Source organism: Somniosus microcephalus, chromosome 13, assembly GCF_052327205.1.
Source record: "Somniosus microcephalus isolate GS21.2 chromosome 13, FLI_Smic_1.0, whole genome shotgun sequence".
NCBI classification, from domain to species: domain Eukaryota; kingdom Metazoa; phylum Chordata; class Chondrichthyes; order Squaliformes; family Somniosidae; genus Somniosus; species Somniosus microcephalus.
In genome coordinates this window covers 63,953,102-63,973,662 of record NC_140999.1, presented here as the reverse complement: position 1 = coordinate 63,973,662, position 20,561 = coordinate 63,953,102, and the positions used below count along the sequence as shown (strand labels likewise).

At 45.4% G+C, this 20,561-nt stretch overlaps 1 protein-coding gene across 1 annotated transcript in view; it reads right to left on the bottom strand.

The window, feature by feature from the left end:
- Nucleotides 1-1,636: 1,636 nt before the first annotated feature.
- The window catches only part of plppr3a (phospholipid phosphatase related 3a), a 389,194-nt gene continuing 370,269 nt past the window's right edge, over nucleotides 1,637-20,561 (bottom strand). The window contains exons 6-8 of the mRNA XM_086004973.1: nucleotides 13,872-13,929; nucleotides 12,725-12,898; nucleotides 1,637-5,687 (exon numbers count right to left, since the gene is read on the bottom strand). Of these exons, the coding sequence (XP_085861099.1) occupies nucleotides 4,392-5,687; nucleotides 12,725-12,898; nucleotides 13,872-13,929 (1,528 nt within the window). The 3' untranslated portion in view covers nucleotides 1,637-4,391. The remainder of the gene's footprint in view (nucleotides 5,688-12,724; nucleotides 12,899-13,871; nucleotides 13,930-20,561) is intronic.

Sequence of the window (20,561 nt, the reverse complement as noted above, 5' to 3'; positions counted from 1 at the left end):
ACACTCCATTGCGATTTCCAGGAGCTAGTTAGTGAGACAATTATTAAAATCAGTTAGAAACAAGTGCTAGACTATTGACACCCAGTCTTGGCATTCTACTTAATCATCTCTAGTACCAATTTAGTTGTGTCTGTTTAAACATTCTGCTGAAATCTCATTATAACAATTTATATTCCCCCATGAATTTGAATATTAAGATTTGTCCAATCAAATATTTATTGCCTCACTTTATTGCTTGTAATTCTAAAGTATATGAGCCTCTCAATGTATCATGCCTCTATCTATTATGATTCCGCTTGTCTACTTTCTCTGTTTTCTCTGTCCCGGCTGATTGATTTGTTCTTTAAATCTAGATTGATCTGTCTCAGCTGCATTTATAGATTTACTTCTATGTAGTAATAATGGAAGTGTGGAATGTGTTGAATGTTTGCATTGCGTCTCCCAAAAAGTGTCAGCCATGACTCAGTGGGTAGCACTCTTGCCTCTGAGATAGAAGGTAGTGGGTTCAAGCTCCCTAACAGGGACTTAAGCACATAATCCAGGCTGACACTCCAGTGCAGTACTGAGGGAGTGCTGCACTGTCGGAGGTGTCATCTTTCGGATGGGATGTTAAACCTGCCCTCTCAGGTGGATGTAAAAGATGCCGCGGCACTATTCAAGGACGAGCAGGGGAGTTCTCCCTGGTGTCCTGGCGAATATTTATTCCTGAACCAACATCACTAAAACAGATTATCTGCTATTTGTGGGATCTTGCTGTACGCAAAATTGGCTGCAAGTTTTCCTACATTGCAACAGCGGCTACACTTCAAGAAGTAATTAATTGGCTGAAAATCGCTTTGGGACATCCTGAGGTTGTGAAAGGTGGCGTATAAATGCAAGTCTTTCTTTTAATAGGTGAACTATGTCATATGATCTGCTCAATAAATTTAAAAGGCTTTGAGCCATAGATTGGATTCTTGGTTCAAGACTAGTTTCACACCTGAAAAAATGTGAATAATGAAAATATTGGCAGTGTTACCTTGTTTACATTGAGGCCCAGGGGGGAGGGGGGATGGGGGTGGGGGAGGTAGTTCACTGAGCGAACTTCCTTATGTTGCCATAGCAACGGAGAAGCAAAATCTGTTTGGCATATGCTGCACATGACGTGTTAGTGCTTGGCACGTCTCATTGGGTACAGAGTAGAAACAGCTTCCGTTCTCCAACTCTGTCATCCATCACTTCAATGACTACATTTGTCTGAAAACAGCCCACCCTTCTGCTGTGATTTGCACAACTATAGCAACTTGCATTTTTATAGCGCCTTTAAACATAGTAAAACGTCCCAAGGCGCTGCACAGGAGCGATTATCAAACAAAACCTGACACCGAGCCACACAAGGAGATATTAGGACAGGTGACTGAAATCTTGGTCAAAGAGGTAGGTTTTAAGGAGCATCTTAAAGGAGGAGAGTGAGGTAGAGAGGCGGAGAGGTTTAGGCAGGGAATTCCAGAGCTTAGGGCCCAGGCAGCTGAAGGCACGGCCGCCAATGGTGGAATGATGGAAATCAGGGATATGTAACAACACTTAAAAGGAAGTGACACACTGCTGCGCCTCAGAAACAGAGGAGCCCCAGTTAATGCACACAGCTTTTTTTAAACGTTTATTGAATTCACCATTAATTCTAAAGTTTGTTTCTGTCCAAATGGCACCTTCCAAGTACAAAATACTTCAGTACATCAGGACCTACTGTTAAAATCACTAGCTCACCACAACAGTTAGATTCACTAAATCAGGCACCTTATTCCTCACAATTCATCACAAAGTTACTCTATAAACAGTAATCATTCTGACAGCCACTGGGAGAAGTGCTGTTTGGAAGCATTCTCCACTCTGTTAGTAAAGGTCTATTTACACACAACTAACTTTTCAAATGTTGGGTTTCCACGAGTTTGTCAGTGTTCAGCTGTACTCATCTGGCACATGGGCTTTCAGATTCCCAATATCACGGAGTTAACTTTAACCCAATTCACCCCTTTATTGTCTCTTCTTCATCTGGTGGTGTCACGTGCCCAAACGACTGTGGCCATTTTTACTGATGGACAGTCCATCGGCTTGTCATTTCCAGGTAAGTTGGAATGTTCCATCTCCATTCAGCATGGCTCAGACTGATGAACTCACCACCCATCTTGGGTGGCCTTAACCAATGTTGAATCACAACTCCACCCCCCCCCCCCCAACCATAGCTGCTGTGATGCACAACTCCTTCTAGAAGTCCAAGGGTTGACTACAGCTTCGAGTGAGCTGGCTTTACTGACTAACGTTTAAAACAAACTCACCAGTCATCCTGTGCAGCATTAACGCACATCACTAAACATCAAGCAGGTCGGCTATTATTTTCAGATTAAATATCAAGTAAACATTCTGTGTAGCTTTCAGAACAAGCCAGTGACATTCATAAAAATGACTCTCTATACATTTCTAATCCTGATCAGCAAGAGGTTCACAGGAAATCGCAACGCCACAAAACAGTATTGTAACTGAGACTTTAGCTGGAAGAAACAAAAACATTGTCTTAATTCTGTGCAAAACTGCCACTGCAGTCCTGAAGAGGTGAACAGCTAGTTGCTGCTCTTCCCTCATTCATCTGTCTTCCATGTGACTGAATCCTTGTTTTCCACCCCTCCCATTCTTCAACAAAAGGAGAGTACAATGGGTGTCACTTGGCAGAATAGGCTTGAGGGGCTGAATGGCCTACTCCTATTTCTATGCTCCTAGGTACAGTTCTGACACCAGTGTGAATCTGGGCAGCAGGAGGTGGGTACGACACCAATGGATTGGACTGATCTTCAGCAAGTGGCTGAGAATTGGTTAGATTCAATCAGACATGTGATAACAAGTTACAGTGCTGGCCTTGGGAAGAGGCTTGGCAAATATGGGGCCATTAAATTATGATGTGCAAACTTCATACTTAACCTACCAAAGGGAAATACACTACAGACAGCAGCATTTGTCATCCACATCCCAGTTGGTGCAGGTATTAATATGGACTCCAATAGCTAATTAATATATTGCATTCCTATATATTGCTTGCATTTCAAAACTGGATAATACCTGTCCTACATAAAGACCTAATAGTCTGTTTTGCAGTAGATCTACTTCAGGTGTACCATAATTCTCCATATCATAGTGATCCTATGTTGGGATTAATTCACAATTGTTATTAAATAAGAAACACAGAAAATGCTGGGAACACTCAGAAGCAATATTCCCCTAAGGTGCGCAGCTGTGCAGCAAATTCAAAGGGACCGCGCACAAACAAAATTCGAGGGAACATTGCTCAGCAGGTCAGGCAGCATCTGTGGAGCGAGAAACAGAGTTAACGTTGCAAGTCATCAGAACTTCAGAGTTGAAACAACCTGAAACGCTAACTCTGTTTCTCTCTCCACAGATGCTGCCTGACCTGCTGAGCATTTTCCAGCATCTTCTGTTTTCATTTCAGAGTTCCAGCATCGGCAGCATTTTGCTTTTGTTCAGTTGTTCTTATTTGAAGATTGTTGCCTTGTTATAGCAAGTTAAATGGTGAGATCACTTTGCTTGCCAATTTACAATCAATAACGACATCTATCAGAAGATTTTAGCACCCAAGTATCTCTTACACAATGAGACTGTCCGCAAGTTCATGCCAACACTTGTTTTGCAAAGGTTGGCTATTGTTTGGCACAGGTGTACCAATCATTACTGTCCATGTGTCTTCTACAAAGTACTGTGCTTGGCACAGAATGCTGACCAGCATATTAAATAGCTACCATGTAACGGATTACACCATTGGATGAACTACAAACGACACAAGTCTCATTTCTTGTTTCTTTAACCATTACTAATTTAAAACCACAACTTAAATACAAGACTACAACTGCAAAAGCCTGAAGTAGATAAGAACACAAGTAACATGCGAGTTAAAAGGGCCCATAACATCCTGGCCTCAAGTAATTAATTGGCTGTGAAGCGCTTTGGGACGTCCTGAGGTCGTGAAAGGTGCTGTAGAAATGCAAGTCTTTCTTTCTTCTTTCTTAACAATGTCTGACCAATATCTCATGAAGGGTCTTCTAAGAATGTTGGATCTTTAGACCTAGATCTCTACTCCCAGCTTTTGGTTTGTCCTTCTATTCAAGGGAAAGTATCAAACTGCAATGAAATCAGTTTTGAAGAAAGGGTATGAATTATAAACTGGAAAAGTCTGACAGCAGAGATCTCCATGGCAACTGTTTTCTTGCTCCCGGTTTGTTCAATGTGGGAATAAATGCATTGCAGGGATAACCAGTTCTCAACAGTTAAGCATTGTAGAGAATTGGTACTCTGAATACTTCAATAGGATACTAACGAGAGATGTCACTGCATTTTAAGGGGCCTGTTCAGTCTTTGAATCTCCTGTTGGCTTGAAGTTTCTTGAAGTAAGCATCCTGGTCACTATCTGTGCTGGATTCCCGCTCACCTAGAAATATGGTGTTGGGCTTTCTCCTGAGTGTTGAGTCCCGGCTAGAGGCAATGGTCAGTGTGTCTGAATTGGTTTCACTCCTCTCAGCCCCGGCGACGTTGATTGTGGCGATGCTGCAGAAGCGAGTATCTTCTTGTTCAAGGTCACTGGCAGATGAACCAGGAGAGATGCCACTGTTTTTGGCCGACCTATAGCTTCGGTAGTCCCTGTTCAGATCGTTCAGCTCGTAGGCCTCGTGAACGTCCATGCTGCCCTGAGGAGATTTCCATTCCCAGGGTCCCATGCCGCCATTTCCGGAAGAGACGTGCACGATTGGATGAGACCCATGGGCATCGACTGTGACAATACTGGAGGAGTCACGCTCAGAAGGAGATTTGTAGTGTGAGGAATCGGAGCTGCTTGAGCCCTCCGAGTGTTTCGGCGTTACCGTTATCATGCCTTGCTGCTTCGACATGGCAATGACTTGCATGATGCGTGGTTGGTTGTTGGGTCGTGGGACTCCTCCCTTCTCTGCCATGAGCATCCACTTTGCCCGAGCTGAGTTACTCTTGGGGGAGGTGCTGACATTTCCTTGGGTCTCTTCAGGGATATGTACCAGCTGTGAGGCCCCAGGCCTTGACTGGATCAGTACCCGTGCGCCGCTCCCTCTCTCTGAGTTTCTGGCCTGCACTGTAGGATACAGGGATGATGGCATTGGCTCATCTTGGTCGAACCCTGCACCTCTCAACTCCAAAGCTGTCCTCATTTGGGGCTGTGATTGGCTTATGGACGGGTCGTGATCCAAAGACATGCCATCGATTGACTTCTGCTTCCACTGGGAAATGAGCTGCTTGGACCGAGAGGCGTCCATCGAGACGTGGATAGTCATGTGACGGCGGGCGGCCTCATCCAGATTTGGTGTGTTGACACGGGGCAGGGTGTTGCTGAAGGTCACCATGTTTTCCTTGCCCATTGGGCTGCGTGGTGCCAGGAGCTCCACATCGACACTCGCGCGCTTCAGACTGTTCAGGGAATTTTTCTCTCGTTGCGCCAGGTGGTGATCAAGGCCATCGAGCCTCGGCTGCGGGTTCAGTTCATCCGTACTAAGTGATTTACTTTGCTGATAGACGGAGTCGTGGCGTAGATGTGTCAGGGGCCTGAGCCCACCCTTAGGAGGAGGTTTCGTGAGAGAAGCATCCTCCGATGCCTTGAAGTTCCCCACGGCATGAAATCCCTGTGAAGATAAAATAAGGAACAATAATAACCACTTTCATGGCCGAACTATGATTGAGTCTGACAGCTCACATTCAGTTTAAACTTAGAAATTAAGAAACATCAGAATTGAAGATGATATAGAGATCAAATCACTTTTTCATTTACAAACGAATTGTGCTCATCAAGATGACCTATGTTAGTGCCAGGATTGAAACTCTTCCTCAGAATCCTAAATCCGACTTCATTTCAAAATCACACAGGCCCTGAATTTCCTGTCCCTTTCTGCCTCTGCGCCATCGTAACTTCATTGGACGCACTGGCCTTCCCCACTGAGAGGGCCTTCACCTCAGTCTCTTCAGTGCATCAAACCCGCGACTGGCATTTCTCAACAGGAGTGTAGCATGGGACCTCACAACATCGGTCTTATATAGAATTTCATCGCATTTACAATGCAGAAATTGGTCAGTGCTCCCCACATGCCTCCTCCCACCTTACTTCATCTAACCCTATCAGAGTGTCCTTCTAGTCTTCTCTTAAGACAAATACTTCTAAGTAGCTTAAAGGGTTATATTACGAGGCCAAGTTGCAAAACTTGGCTTCTACGCCTCTGAGTGTAAAAGGTTGAGACGGTGATCTGATCGAGGTCTTTAAAGTGATAAAGGGATTTGATAGGGTAGAGACAGAGAAATTATTTCCTCTAGTGGGGGAGTCTGGAACAAGAACATCTTAAAATTAGAACTAGGCCATCTAGGAATAAAATCAGGATGTACTTGTTCACACAATGAGTAGTGGAAATAAGGGGCTGGATTTTCATTGGGCCGTGGAGTCGGGATTGGAGGCGTGTGGGGGTTTAAAATCCCAAAATAGGGGGTCCCGACCCATCCCGCCCCCAACCCGCCTGCATGCCAGTTTCAAAGGAGGCAGGTACCCGCCCCGCACTGGGTCCCGCCTCCCCGAGGCGGGAAGGAGATTAGTGCCAATTAACTGCCTGTTAACAGGTAGTTAACAGGCAGTTTTTAGCCTACTCTATTCTCATTGTTGAAATGTGGGATTCCCGATGGCTCCATACTACGCCAAGTTAGCGAGGCGGGCCGTCGGGATGAAGGGCTTGGAGGGGTCGAGATGTCCGGTGTTCAGGTGAGTGATGGGTACATGAGTGCAGAGGTAAGTGTGTTTGGTCTCTGTAAAGGGTTTAAAGAAGTTCTACTAACCTTTACTTACCTTTACAGCCTTCCTTCCTTCAGGTCTCGGGAGTCCCTCATCTCAGCGGCACAGAAAGCAGAATGGCTGCCAGCTGTCAAAATCTGCTGCCTCTGCTTACTGTTCCAGGGAGATCTCTAAATCATCCTGAGAGGAAGGAATTAACCTGGAGTACAGATTATCAGTGTTTGACAGCTTCAAACAGCTGTGAAATGCTGATATTTCATCTGTCAAAAAGTCTTGACAGATGAAATTTCAATCTGTGATGTCACCTGTTGCCGGGTGGCCCTTAATTGGCCTGCTGAGCCCGCTGGGTGGGCTCAACAAGGTCAATCAAGCCTAAATCACGTGGGTTGGCTAGAACTCAATGGAGGTGGGACTACAACCCCGAAAGTTGTAGTCCTGCCTCCTACCTGCCTCCTCAATGATAATCCAGCCCAAGGAATTCTCTCCCCCATAAGGCTATGGATGTTGAGGGTCAATTGAAATTTTCAAGACTCAGATTGCTAGATTTTTGTTAGGTAAGGGTATCAAGCGATGTAGAGCAAAGGTGGGTAAAATAAAGACTTGCATTTATATAGCAACGACCACCAGACGTCTCAAAGCGCTTTACAGCCAATGAAGTACTTTTAAAGTGTAGTCGCTGTTGTAATGTGGGAAACATGGCAGCCAATTTGCGCACAGCAAGCTCCCACAAACAGCAATGTGATAATGGCTAGATCATCTGCTTTTTGTTACGTTGATTGAGGGATAAATATTGGCCAGGACACTGGGGATAACTCCCTGCTCTTCTTTGAAATAGTGCCATGGATCTTTTATGTCCACTTGAGAGAGCAGACAGGGGCCTTGGTTTAATGTCTCATCTGAAAGACGGCACCTCCGACAGTGCAGCACTCCCTCAGCATTGCACTGGAGTATCAGCCTAGATTTATGTGCTCAAGCCCCTGCAGTGGGACTTGAACTGACAACCTTCTGACTCAGAAGGCAAGTGTGCCACAGCTGACACTGAGTAAATGGAGTTGAGGTACAGATCATCCATGATCTCATTGGATAGAGTAACAGGCTCCTGGGGCTAAATGGCCTACTCCTGTCTCTATGTTTGTTAAACATTATGGTATCACATAGTGTGTACTTTTCTAATCGTGGCCTGTAATTCCTTTTTAATATGTCAATATCCTCACTCATAAGATACCATACTGTATTATGATTGCACAGAGATATATATTTACAGTGCTGTTCGAATAATGGTCTGTGTGTAAGTTAATTATTATATTTACTTCTGACGGGATCACTCAGTAAGTAGCACTCGTCCGCTCTCTAGTTTCATTTGTAAAAACAGATTAAGACTTGCTTCAGTAAACCAATATATTGTTGTAACATTTGCTTAGCTATAATTATCCTAGAACTTTCATCGCTTCGCAAGTCCATGTGTATAATTAATACCCATAGCCAACACTGTGGTAAAGTGGTCTCCATGGGAACGACCAGCTGGCAGACCTGTATGTTGCAGTGGGTAGCTATGAATTATTTCACTATCCAGCCTGTTCCCACGCTTCACAGTGTACCTCAGGCAGGTGCGGCTTTTGTTGGTCTTGACTTGTAATTTGATCTGTCCTGGTCAGGCATGCTCCAGTGAAAGATGAAAGGAGCAAAGGAGGGACCTAATTAACAATAGCAACAGCACTGCAGTCAAGAGAACGGGCAAAGTAGCACAGATTTCTCTGACAGACCAGTGGCTCCTTGAAGGGCATAGCAGAACAGGACCCATGAATCTCAGAGAGGACAACTGTGGGTCATTATCATTCTTTTTTCTGCTAGCTCAACATGTAAGGTTCACGAAATTTCGGCAGCCCCCGAAGTTTATTTGATTAAAGAAAACCTGGTTGGAATGTACTTTAAAAACCCAGGACATCAAAGATGGCTGTAGCTGGCCCTGTGGCAAAAGAGAAAGACAGCCTGTATGAATATGAAAGGAGAATCTCCCAGCACTGGCTGATGTAAGAATTGAAAAAAATACCAGCTTCTGAGTACTTATGTACTTGAAGCTGTCAATCAACTGCGGTTAGGAAGTTTCAACACGGAACAAAGGACTCTGTTTGCACAAGCCCTCAGCAGTGTTGACTCAAGGGCTTAAGTGATTGCTGTCAATCTAGTTGCAGTTAGGCTGTGACCACAGAACAAAGGATTGTTTACACGAGCACTTAAGGATTGTTTACCCAGCACTCAAGAAACCAGCGGGACATTTCAAAACTGGGACAGCTCCATTCACAAACCAGTTAAACGAATGGGAAACGCATTCAAACCCATTACGGTCAATGGGGACAGATCGGTCCCTTTTGTGTAACCCAGATACGTCCAGATGTGGGCGCGAAGATAAGGGCTCCCAATGGGGTATAAAGGTAACCCCTCAGGAAGCCATTCTCTCTCTCTCTACCACCTCGCCTCCGGTGCCCTGCCTTCAAGAGGAACGTCACAGCCCGCCCAAAGAAGTGGAATACCCGCAGTTACTTTTGAATCACTGGGGTATCTCTACTTCGGGTGGTGAAAAATCCAAGGCAGACTGCAGGGCACGGAGCAGGCATTTCAACATCGTAGACTGGTGAGCATAAACTTTCTGGCCCATTACAAGGCAACCTAGATAGGTATAAGGGGTGGGAACTAAAGGGGAATTTTGTTAAATTGTCATTTTTAGTCAATTTTCCCTCGATGTGTCCGTCTTTTCTCCTCCCATGTTAAGTAAAGGTGTGCTGTATTCATAATTATTTTCACTGTATAGCAATTTATTCTTTATTTCACTGTGTAGTAATTTATTCTTTATTTCACTGTATAGCAATTTATTCTTTATTTCAATAAAACATTGGTTTTCTTTGCACCAAACCACTGGTCTCGTTTTGTCTATATCGCTACTGAAATAAGTCCAGCAGTCAGAACCAAAGGGGAAGCGATTCAAACCGCACGGGGCTGGAGCAGCTCAGATATGCCTGACTGGCCAGACACAAACCCCAAACCAAAACCCCTCCCCTTACAAACATATGAGCAATATGGTAGAATTCTTCTAACCTAGCTTGGCAATTCTATAACTCCTATTCTGTTGTCCCATATTCGAATGCTCTCCTGGCCAGCCACTCACCTTGCACCCTCCATAAACCTCAGCTCATCCAAAACTCTGCTGTGCATATCCCAACATGTCGCACCCAGTGCCATTCACCCACCGACTCGTTGACCTACATTGGCTCCCATGGAAATGCTTCCATTTTAAAATTCTCATCCTTGTTTTCAAATCTCCCCCTCCCTATTTTTGTAACCTCCTCCAGCCCTACAACACTCTGAGATCTCTGCACTCCTCCAATTCTGGCCTCTTGCTCATCCCCGATTTTCAACATTCCACCATTGGTGACTGTGCCTTGAGCTGCCTGGGTCCTAAGCTCTGGAATTCCCTCCCTAAACCGCTCCGTCTCTCTACCTCTCTCTCCTCCTTTAAGAAGCTCCTTGAACCTACCCCTTTCTGTTCTAATATCTCCTTACATGGCTCGGTGTCAATTTTTGTTTGGTAACACTCTTGTGAAGCTCCCTGGGACGTTTTACTATGTTAAAGGCGCTATATAAATGCAAGTTGTTGTTGCTAGATCTTCTGGTCCTAGATCATAAAATCAAGGTATGAAAGTGAGTTAGACATTGGCCTTTCACCTCTGGAACCTGGATTCAAATCCAGCCCAGTCTACATAAGAGCAAAAGAAATAGGAGTAGACCATTTGGCCCCTTGAGCCTGCTCCGCCATTCAATAAAATCATGGTCGATCCTCTACCTAAACTCCACTTTCCCGCCATATCCCTTGATTCCCTTAGTGTCTAAAAATCTATCGCTCTCAGTCTTGAATATACTCAACGACTGAGCATCCACAGCCTTCTGGGGTAGAGAATTCCAAGATGTGCAACCCTCTGAATTTTAAAAGATTTCTCCTCATCTCAGTCTACTCTTTTGATTAAGCACCCAAACAAATTAACTGTAAATTAACAAAACTTTAAATGAACCTTAACAAATCAAGTTAAAATTTGGTTGCTCATCTCAGTCTAAAATGGCCGACCCCTTATCCTGAGACTGTGCCCCCTGGTTCTAGACTCTCCAGCCAGGGGAAACAGCCTCTCAGCATCTACCCTGTCAAACCCTCTGAGAATTGTATACGTTTCAATGTGATCACCTCTCATTCTTCTAAACTCCAGAGAATATAACAACAACAACTTACATTTATTCAGCACATTTAACGTAGTAAAACATCCCAAGGTGCTTAACAAGAGCCATATCAATAAAAACATGTTGGCACCGAGCCACAGAAGGAGCTATCAGGTCAGATGTCCAAAAGCTTGGTCAAAGAGGTAGGTTTTAAGAAGCATCTTAAAGGTGGTAGAGAGGCGGAGAGGTTTAGGGAGGGAATCCCAGAGCTTAGAGCCCAGGCAGCTGAAAGCATAGCCACCAATGGTGGAGCGATTAAAATCGAGGATGGACAAGAGGCCAGAATTGGAGGAGCGCAGATATCTCGGAGGCTTGTAGGCCTGGAGGAGGTTATAGAGATAGGGAGCTGGTCACAAAGATAACCCATTCTACTCAATCTCTCCACATAGGACAACCCTCTCATCCCAGTCTATTGGCTGAAAGGATCCTATGCAGATTGAGTGTGGGGATGGGTCTATAGCTTGTTATCTATCGCTAATTGGTCTTGTTCATAAAGGATGGCTTGGGTAGGAAATGGGACTGAAACGGCACACTGGCTCAATAGGAGATACACTTGTGAAGTTGGGGTTGAGGTCATGCTGCTGGGGCAGAGTAGAGCGAGCTTAACCTTCTCTCTGGCTGTGCTATACTTGATGTGGAAGTGCTTGATGCTGACCCTGGTTACCTGAAAGGGGGGCAGTTCTATACCCAGCACAGCGATTGTGTTTTATTAAATATATAAATACATGCTCAAATGATATAAAATATGTCAAAATGCATCTTCGTATAATTTATGCATGAGGTCACCATGACAAAAATGATACACTACTTACAGAGAAAAATGGAAGGAGGTTCAGTCTGATTGTGATGCCTTGTTTTTGAAAGGCCGAAACTCAGATTTGGAATATAAATACTCTGATAATAAGGTCATTTTCTGCTCATGTCTCTTGACACCCAGTTAATGAGAAGCTATGGTTCCGGGGCATACCGTGTCCCCATTCAGGAGTTTCTTATTGATTCTACAGAATCAGCAACTGCCTTGTTAATAAACAGTCAATCACTCAGGCTGGAAATGGGTTACATTTAATCAAAATGCTTCAGCACAGCAATAACCCAATGAGGACTGTGCCAAAAATTGGGAAAATGATCAATTGTAATTGGTCTGTAAATGGAGCACTGGCACCAATACTAGAAGGTGATCGTCCTCTGTGGTGACTGCTTGGGACGACATCACTAACCATTCACACTGGCAATGCCAGAGCTTCTAGAATGTTAATCGCTTAAAAGTTAGGATGAGCCAACTCTCAACCTTTGTTTTGTTTGGTAGGCCTTACAAAAGGGGCTTCTTCTGATTGGTATTATTGTCTTTAGGCACACTAGATGTCAGCTGTGGTTCAGTGGGTAGCACTCTTCCCTCTGTGTCAGGTCATGGATTCAAGTCCCACTCCAGAGACTTGAGCACATAATCTAGGCAGACACTCCAGTGCAGTACAGAGGGAATGCCGCACTGTCGGAGGTGCCCCCTTTCGGATGAGATGTTAAACCAAGCCCACGCCTGCTCTCTCAGATAGACCAAATAGATCCCACGACACTGGCACATACAGCATTAATGAGGCAATGAGATTGATTCTTTTATCAGTCACTCACCAGATACGCAGCGATCCCTGCCCCGATGATGAAGCCCACATATACGTCTATCGGGTGGCTCCTGTACTGTGTAATCTGGGTCAGGCCACAGATACCTGCGGCAATCGCGAAGGCAAAAACCAGCACTGGCTTCAGGAGTTTGGTGCAGTCAGATATTGTGGAGTTAAAGTACATCTGAAAGAAAAGCATGAGAGATTTGATTCAGCCCCTCGAGCCTGCTCCGCCATTCAATCAGATCATGGCTGATCTGTATCTCAACATTTACCCACCTTAGCTCCATATCTCTTGTTATCCTTACCTAACAGACATCTCTCTATCTCAGCCTTGAAAGCTCCAATTGTCCCACTACCACAGCTTATTCCAACCATGCTTTGTGTGAAAAAGTCCTTCCTGATTACACTCCTAAATGGACTAGTTTTAAGATTATATCCTGTCGTTCTTGATTCTCAAATCAGAGGAAATAGTTACTCCGTATCTATCCTATCAAATCCTTTTAACGTTTTAAACACCTTGATAAGATCATTTCTCGATCTTCAAATCTCAAAGGATTACAAGCCAAGTTTATGCAACCTGTCCTCATAATTTAACCCTTTAGCCCCGGCTCTGGTGAATCTGCACTGCACCCCCTCCAAGGCCAGTATATCCTTCCTGAGGTGCGGTGCCCAGAACTGAATGCAGTGCTCCAGATCGGGTCTAACCAAACAGAGGAGGTGAGGGCAGGTGCAAGGGACACAATAAGTGGATCAGATCACAAGGGAGTCCTATAGTTACATCCTGGGCAATGCTAGTGTATAATTAAATTAGGCAGTGTTGTCACACTCCTGAACACAAGACTCTCAGGCCACATATAGGGTTGACCAATACCTCTGTGCCAAGAGAATATCTAAGGAAGAGGCAAAACTTGTAACAGGGATTGGGAACAGTAAGATTAAATATAACGGGAGTGATTGGGCCCAGTGAGATTCCACATAATGAGAGTGACTGAGACATTCAAACTCCATAAAACGAGAATGTAATGAGATTGTGACATTCTATAGAAGCTCTTGTAAATAAAATCATAATAATTTCATGGTCATGACTCCTACTATCCATGTGAGATAGCAATACCCTTTCCTCCAGCGTAGGCCCAAAGAAATGAAAGACTCACCGAGATATACACTGCAGCAAAGGCCGAGATTGTGGCATGCTGGGAAGGAAAGCTCTTCCTGTGAAGAAGAACACAGTGAAGTATTACACTGGACACACTCGACTCACTCTTTATTACAGACAAGTGATCTGTACCCCTTCATCTTAACTCTTTATATGCATTGCCATTTTCTCAGCAGACTGGGTTCTTTCAATATAAAAAACGATATGGTAAAGTGGGGTTTCACCAGCAGTATCCTGAACCCTATGCTGCTGGACTGAGATAATATATATCATTGTGAATTTCACCAGGGACTGCCGCGATTTCCAATGGGACTTTTTCTTTTTTATTCGTTTTTTTTAATGGGATGTGGGCGTCACTGGTAAGGCCGGCATTTATTGCCTATCCCTAATTGCCCTTGAGAAGGTGGTGGTGAACCGCCTTCTTGAACCGCTGCAGTCTGTGCGGTGAAGGTACTCCCACAGTGCTGTTAGGGAGGGAGTTCCAGGATTTTGACCCAGTGATGATGAAGGATCGGTGATATACTTCTAAGTCAGGATGATGTGTGACTTGGAGGGGAACTTGGAGGTGGTGGTGTTCCCATGCACCTGCTGCCCTTGTCCTTCTAGGTGGAAGGTGGTCGCGGGTTTGGGAGGTGCTGCCGAAGAAGCCTTGACGAGTTGCTGCAGTGCATCTTGTGGATGGTACACACTGCAGCCACGGTGTGCCGGTGGTGGAGGGAGTGGATGTTTAAGGTGGTAGAGGGGTTGCCAATCAAGCGGGCTGCTTTGTCCTGGATGGTGTCGAGCTTCTTGTGCTGTTGGAGTTGCACTCATCCAGGCAAGTGGAGAGTATTCCATCACACTCCTTACTTGTGCCTTGTAGATTGTGGAAAGGCTTTAGGTCAGGAGGTGCGACACTCGCCACAGAATACCCAGCTTCTGACCTGCTCTTGTTGTCACAGTATTTACGTGGCTGGTCCAGGTAAGTTTCTGGTCAATGGTGACACCCAGGATGTTTATGGTGGGGGATTCAGCGATGGTAATGCTGTTGAATGTCAAGGGGCGGCAGCAAGTAAAGTCAGGGTGAATTCTCAGCCCAAATTTTTTTTTATCCACCATTGATTTTCTCCAATTACCAATTGACAGTCAAACTGAATGGTAGAAGTGTGGAAATTCATGGTCATGGTTCGACGGTACCCAGACCAAAATATTCATCACTGCACTAGAAGGGTTTACATCTGAACATAGGAACATCGGCACAGGAGTAGGCCATTCAACCCATCGAGCAGCCTGTTCCACCATTCAATTAGATCATGGCTGATCTGTATTTCAACTCCATTTACCCGCCTTGGTTCCGTAACCCTTAATACCCTTACCCAACAAAAATCTATCAATCTCAGTTTTGAAGTTTTCTATTGACCCCCAGCCTCAACAGCTTTTTGGGGAGAGGGTTCCATATTTTCACCCTTCGTATGAAGAAGTGCTTCCTGACATCACCCCTGGACGGCCTAGCTCTAATTTTAAGGTTTGCCCCTTTGTTCTGGACTCCCCGCCACCAGAGGAAATGGTTTCTCTCTATCTACCCTGTCAAATCCTTTAATCATCTTAAACACCTCATTTATATCTTCTATATACGCAAGAGAATACAAGGAACATAGAACAGGAGGAGGCCATTCAGCCCCTCGAGCCTGTTCCGCCATTCAATGAGATCATGGCTGACTGACGACAGGCATCTCAGGTTACAGGTTCCATTTGGCTGAAGGCACGCTCAAAAGAATCAAACCTTTGGCCCATATCCTTGAATACCTTTGGTTAACAAAAAGCTATCAATCTCCAATTTAAAATTAACAATTGATCTAGCATCAATTGCCATTTGCGGAAGAGTGTTCCAAACTTCTGCCACCCTTTGTGTGTAGAAGTGTTTCCTAATTTCACTCCTGAAAGGTCTGGCTCTAATTTTTAGACGATGCCCCCTAGTCCTAGAATCCCCAACCAGCGGGAATAGTTTCTCTCTATCTACTCTATCTGTTCCCCTTAATATCTTGAAAACTTCGATCAGATCACCCCTTAACCTTCTAAATTCTAGGGAATACAACCCTAGTTTGTGTAATCTCTCCTCGTAATTTAACCCTTGAAGTCCGGGTATCATCCTGGTAAACCTACGCCGCACTCCCTCAAAGGCCAATATATCCTTCCTACGGTGTGGTGCCCAGAACTGCTCACAGTACTCCAGGTGTGGTCTAACCAGGGCTTTGTACAGCTGCAGCATAACTTCTACCCCCTTGCACTCTAGTCCTCGAGATATAAAGGCCAGCATTCCATTAGCCTTTTCGATTATTGTCTGTACCTGTTCATGACATTTTAATGATCTATGTACCTGGGCCCCCAAGTCTTTTGGACATCCACTGTTTTTAGCTTTTCACCATTTAGAAAGTACCCTGTGATGTAAGAGAACTACTAGGCACTTGGTCTAAGCGTTAAACAAAGCTTTAGTCAACTGTTTTACAACATGGAGGTCTAGTTGTGTCCTTCACTAGTTCCTGTTAAGAATGTCCTGCACAAGCTGGGCCCGTGCCCGAGTATTTATACTCTCCCTAGACAGCGCCACCTGCAGGCTGCTCAGTATTATTTCATAAGTCTTTCTTTCATGAATGACTGATTCATGTCACCCTTTTCTATCCTTTTTAGGTCCAAAGTGGATGACCTCACATTTGCTTACATTGAAATCCATTTGCCACAGTTTTGACCATTCACTTAATCTATCAATATCCCGTTGTAATTTTATGCTTTCATCTACACTGCCCACAATGCCGCCTATCTTTGTGTCATCGGCAAATTTGGATATATGACTTTCTATGCCATCATCTAAGTCATTAAAAAATATTGTGAATAGTTGAGGCCCCAACTCAGATCCCTTTCGGACAGCACTAGTCACATCCTGCCAATTTGAGTACCTACCCGTAATCCCTACTCTCTGTCTCCTGCCGCTCAGCCAATTTGCTAACCAGGTCAATAATTTGCCCTCAATTCCGTGGGCGTCTACGTTAGATAACAGTCTCTTATGTGGGACTTATCAAATGCCTCTGGAAGTCCATATAAATAACATCCATAGACATTCCCCTGTCCACTACTTTAGTCACCTCTTCAAAAAATTCAATCCGGTTTGTCAGGCATGATCTACCTTTCACAAATCCATGCTGGCTCTCTCTGATCAACTGAAAATTTTCTAGTTGTTCAGTCAACCGATCCTTAATTATAGACTCTAACAATTTCGTGACAACAGATGTTAGGTTAACTGGTCTATAATTCCCTGGTTTCCCTCTCTCGCTATTCTTAAAAAGCGGAGTGACTAGAGCTAGGGGGCATAGTCTCAGAGGAGGAATTTCTTCACTCAGAGGTTTGTGAATCTTTGGAATTCTCTGCCCCAGAGGGCTGTGGATGCTCAGTCTTTGAGTAGATTCAAGGCTGAGATCGATCGATTTTTGGACTCTAGAGGAATCAAGGGATATAGAGATCGGGCGGGAACGTGGAGTTAAGGTCGATGATCAGCCATGATCTTATTGAATGGTGGAGCAGGCTCGAGGGGCCGTATGGCCTACTTGTGCTCCTATTTCTTATGTTGTTATGTTCTTATGTGCAATTTTCCAGTCTAAAGGGATGGTTCCTGAATTTAGAGAACTTTGGAGGATTATAGGCTAGTCTATGCAACCTTTCCTCATAATTTAACATATGCACATATGAAAATGAGGAGCAGGAAAAGACCAGCTGGTCCATCAAGCCAGCCCCACTCCATGATGGCTGGCATGATGGCTAAACACTTCCTACCCTCCCCCACCCCCCTTCAAATAAACAGATAACAGAGTTGTGGAGTGGAGAAATAAATTCCTATAGTCATTTAATAACACTTCAAAATATGATTTTGAGATGCAGTAAGACATGCCCCAGATACCCTTTATTCAGTTATGAGTGTTGAATTTCACCTCTTGAGAGTCCGCAGCTTTCTTATCACTAACTCCAGTCATGAGGCTTTAAGGTCCCTTTGTCACGGCATGGTACAGAATACAGCTGGTAAGGCACTGAATGGACTGCTAGACAGGACGGTGAAGTGCGTTGGGCTGTGCGATAAGCAATGGCTGGGACAGGTATTCATAGAGTGCCAAGCTCTTGCCTCTCCAAGGAACTGCAATACAAACAGGGAGCAGAGCAAGACTCTGCGCAGAGGACTGACAAGCTGGTGGAGCAATTAGCACTACCTGGGGACAGGCATCTCAGGTTTAGCAAGAAGCAGATCCAGTGTGCTGGAACCTCGATCGCGTGGGCCGAGAGTACAGCTCAGCCTATACATAACAATAAAGGCGTTTTCATTGTTACAGGTTCCATTTGGCTGAAGGCATGCTCAAAAGAAAATCAATTCTCTTGAATAATACAAGTCCCATTCTCTGACAACATGGCGGATAAGCTTGTGATAATAGCTGGCAATGTACATGATAATTAAGCTGCTGGCTTGTGTATGCAAATGCAGTCATTACTATTCGTGCTGAAGTAAGACTGAGTCTCACTGCCAAGAAGAAACAGGAGAACAGATGTGGGCTCCAAATTATACGGTGCAACTCACCAACTAAATGGATCACAATGTAAGAGATTCTCAATCAGTCCAAAATGCCTCCCAATGGGTGGCTAGGATAAATAGTTAGGATATCCTCCCATTGACAGCCATATTCATGTGGGACAATCCCTTATAAAAAGTCAAAGTTCAGCTGCCTCTGCTTCTTCCCTCCCTACCCCAAGCCCACTAAGGTAAACTTCCCCTAAGATCCCCCGCCCTAGCCCTTTCTCTAGTTTCCCTTCTATCTCCTCTAATGCCCTCTCCGTGCTCATCTTGTCCATGAGACCAAGCTCCTGATCCCTTAACCCTATTCCCACCAAACTGCTGACCACCCAACTTCCCTTCTTGGCCCCCATGTTAGCTGATATTGTTAATGGTTCACTCTCTCAGGTACTGTCCCCTCTCCTTTAAATCTGCCATCATTACCCCCTCTTCAAAAATACACTTAATCGCTCTGTCCTTGCCCCATCTCCAACCCCCCTTTCTTCGCCAAAGCCCTTGAACGTGTTTTTGCCTCCCAAATCCGTGCCCATCTTTCCCGCAACTGCATGCAATCATGTTACCGCCCCTGTCACTGTATTGAAATGGCCCTTATCAAAACAACACCCAGCTCTACCTCAACACCACCTCGCTCGGCCCCACCACTGTCTCCAATTTGTCACACTGCTTGTTCGACATCCAGTACTGGAAGAGCAGAAATTTCCTCCAACTAAATATTGGGAAGATCGAAGCCATTGTCTTTGGTCCACGCCACAAACTCCATTCCCTAACCATCGACTCCATCCCATTCCCTGGCAACTGGCTGGGGCTGAACCAGACTGTTCACAACCTTGGCGTCCTATTTGACCCTGAGATGAGCTTCCAACTCCATCACCAAGACCACATACTTCTACCCCCGTAACATCGCCCATCTCCGCCCCCACCTCAGCTTATCTGCTGCTGAAACCCTCATCCATGACTTTGTTACCTCTAGACCTGACTATTCCAAGCCTCTCCTGGCCGGCCTCCCATCTTCCTCCATCCATGAACTTCAGCTTATCCAGAACTCTTATTCCCGTATCCTAACTCGCACCAAGTCTCGTTCACCCAGGACCGCCATGCTCGCTGACCTATATTGGCTCCTGGTGCAGCAATGCCTCGATTGTAAAATTCTCATCCACGTTTTCAAATCCCTCCATGGCCTTGCCCCCTCCCTATCTCTGTAACCTCCTCCAGCCCCACAAACCCCCGAGATGGAGTTGTATGTGTAATGTATATACCTTTAAGGGGAGGAACTACTTTTTACAGCTCATGTATACTGTAGTACCGGCAGTGACCACACCTGTATATAGCACTGAGTAGTAATCTGTACAGGCAGTTCCACTGTGAGCCACGTTGAGTAAACACCTGTTGTACCGTTTCTCCTGCAGTCTGTGTCTTATTATACACGGACACAACATTGACGACAAGGCAAGTTCGAACCTACCTGCAACTCTGCATCACCTCCCGGGGATTCGTTCCTGGAGATCAGTGGATTGGAGGTCAAGGCCAGAGACTCGGGCGTCGACCACGGGCAACCGCCCAGTCATCCAGCAGAGACTCGAGAATTGCGGGGGAGGCTGTCGAGAGCCAGGCTTGGCTTTCCAGTCGAGGTGGTCCAGCGAAACGGGCTGGCAACAGGTAGTGCGCAGACCCTTCCCGGACAGCGGATGGCTAGAGCCCGACCGAGCGGCACAGCAAAGGGCCGAGCAGCGTCGATGGGGGAGAGAGAGAGAGGGCAGAGCGCACAGGGCGCAGCCGGTGTTCAAGGGCCGAGCAGCGTCGGAGAGAGGGAGAGAGAGACGCACAGAAACCCGCGAGGCGCCGCCATTGCCACGAGGACCGCCGAGAGCGGCGTTGGCAGCAGCGCAGGAGAAGCGTGCGAAACCTACAAGGCGCCGCCATTGCCACGAGAATCGCGGGGAGCGGCGTTGGCAGCAGTAGGGGAGGAAGGAAAGCGCAGGAGACGCCATTTTAAGTCATTGGGAGACGCCATTTTAAACCACACCCAAAATGCCGAAGAGTGGCAGTATCACCGCATTTGACAATGAAGTCGAAGATTGGACTACATATGTCAAACGAATA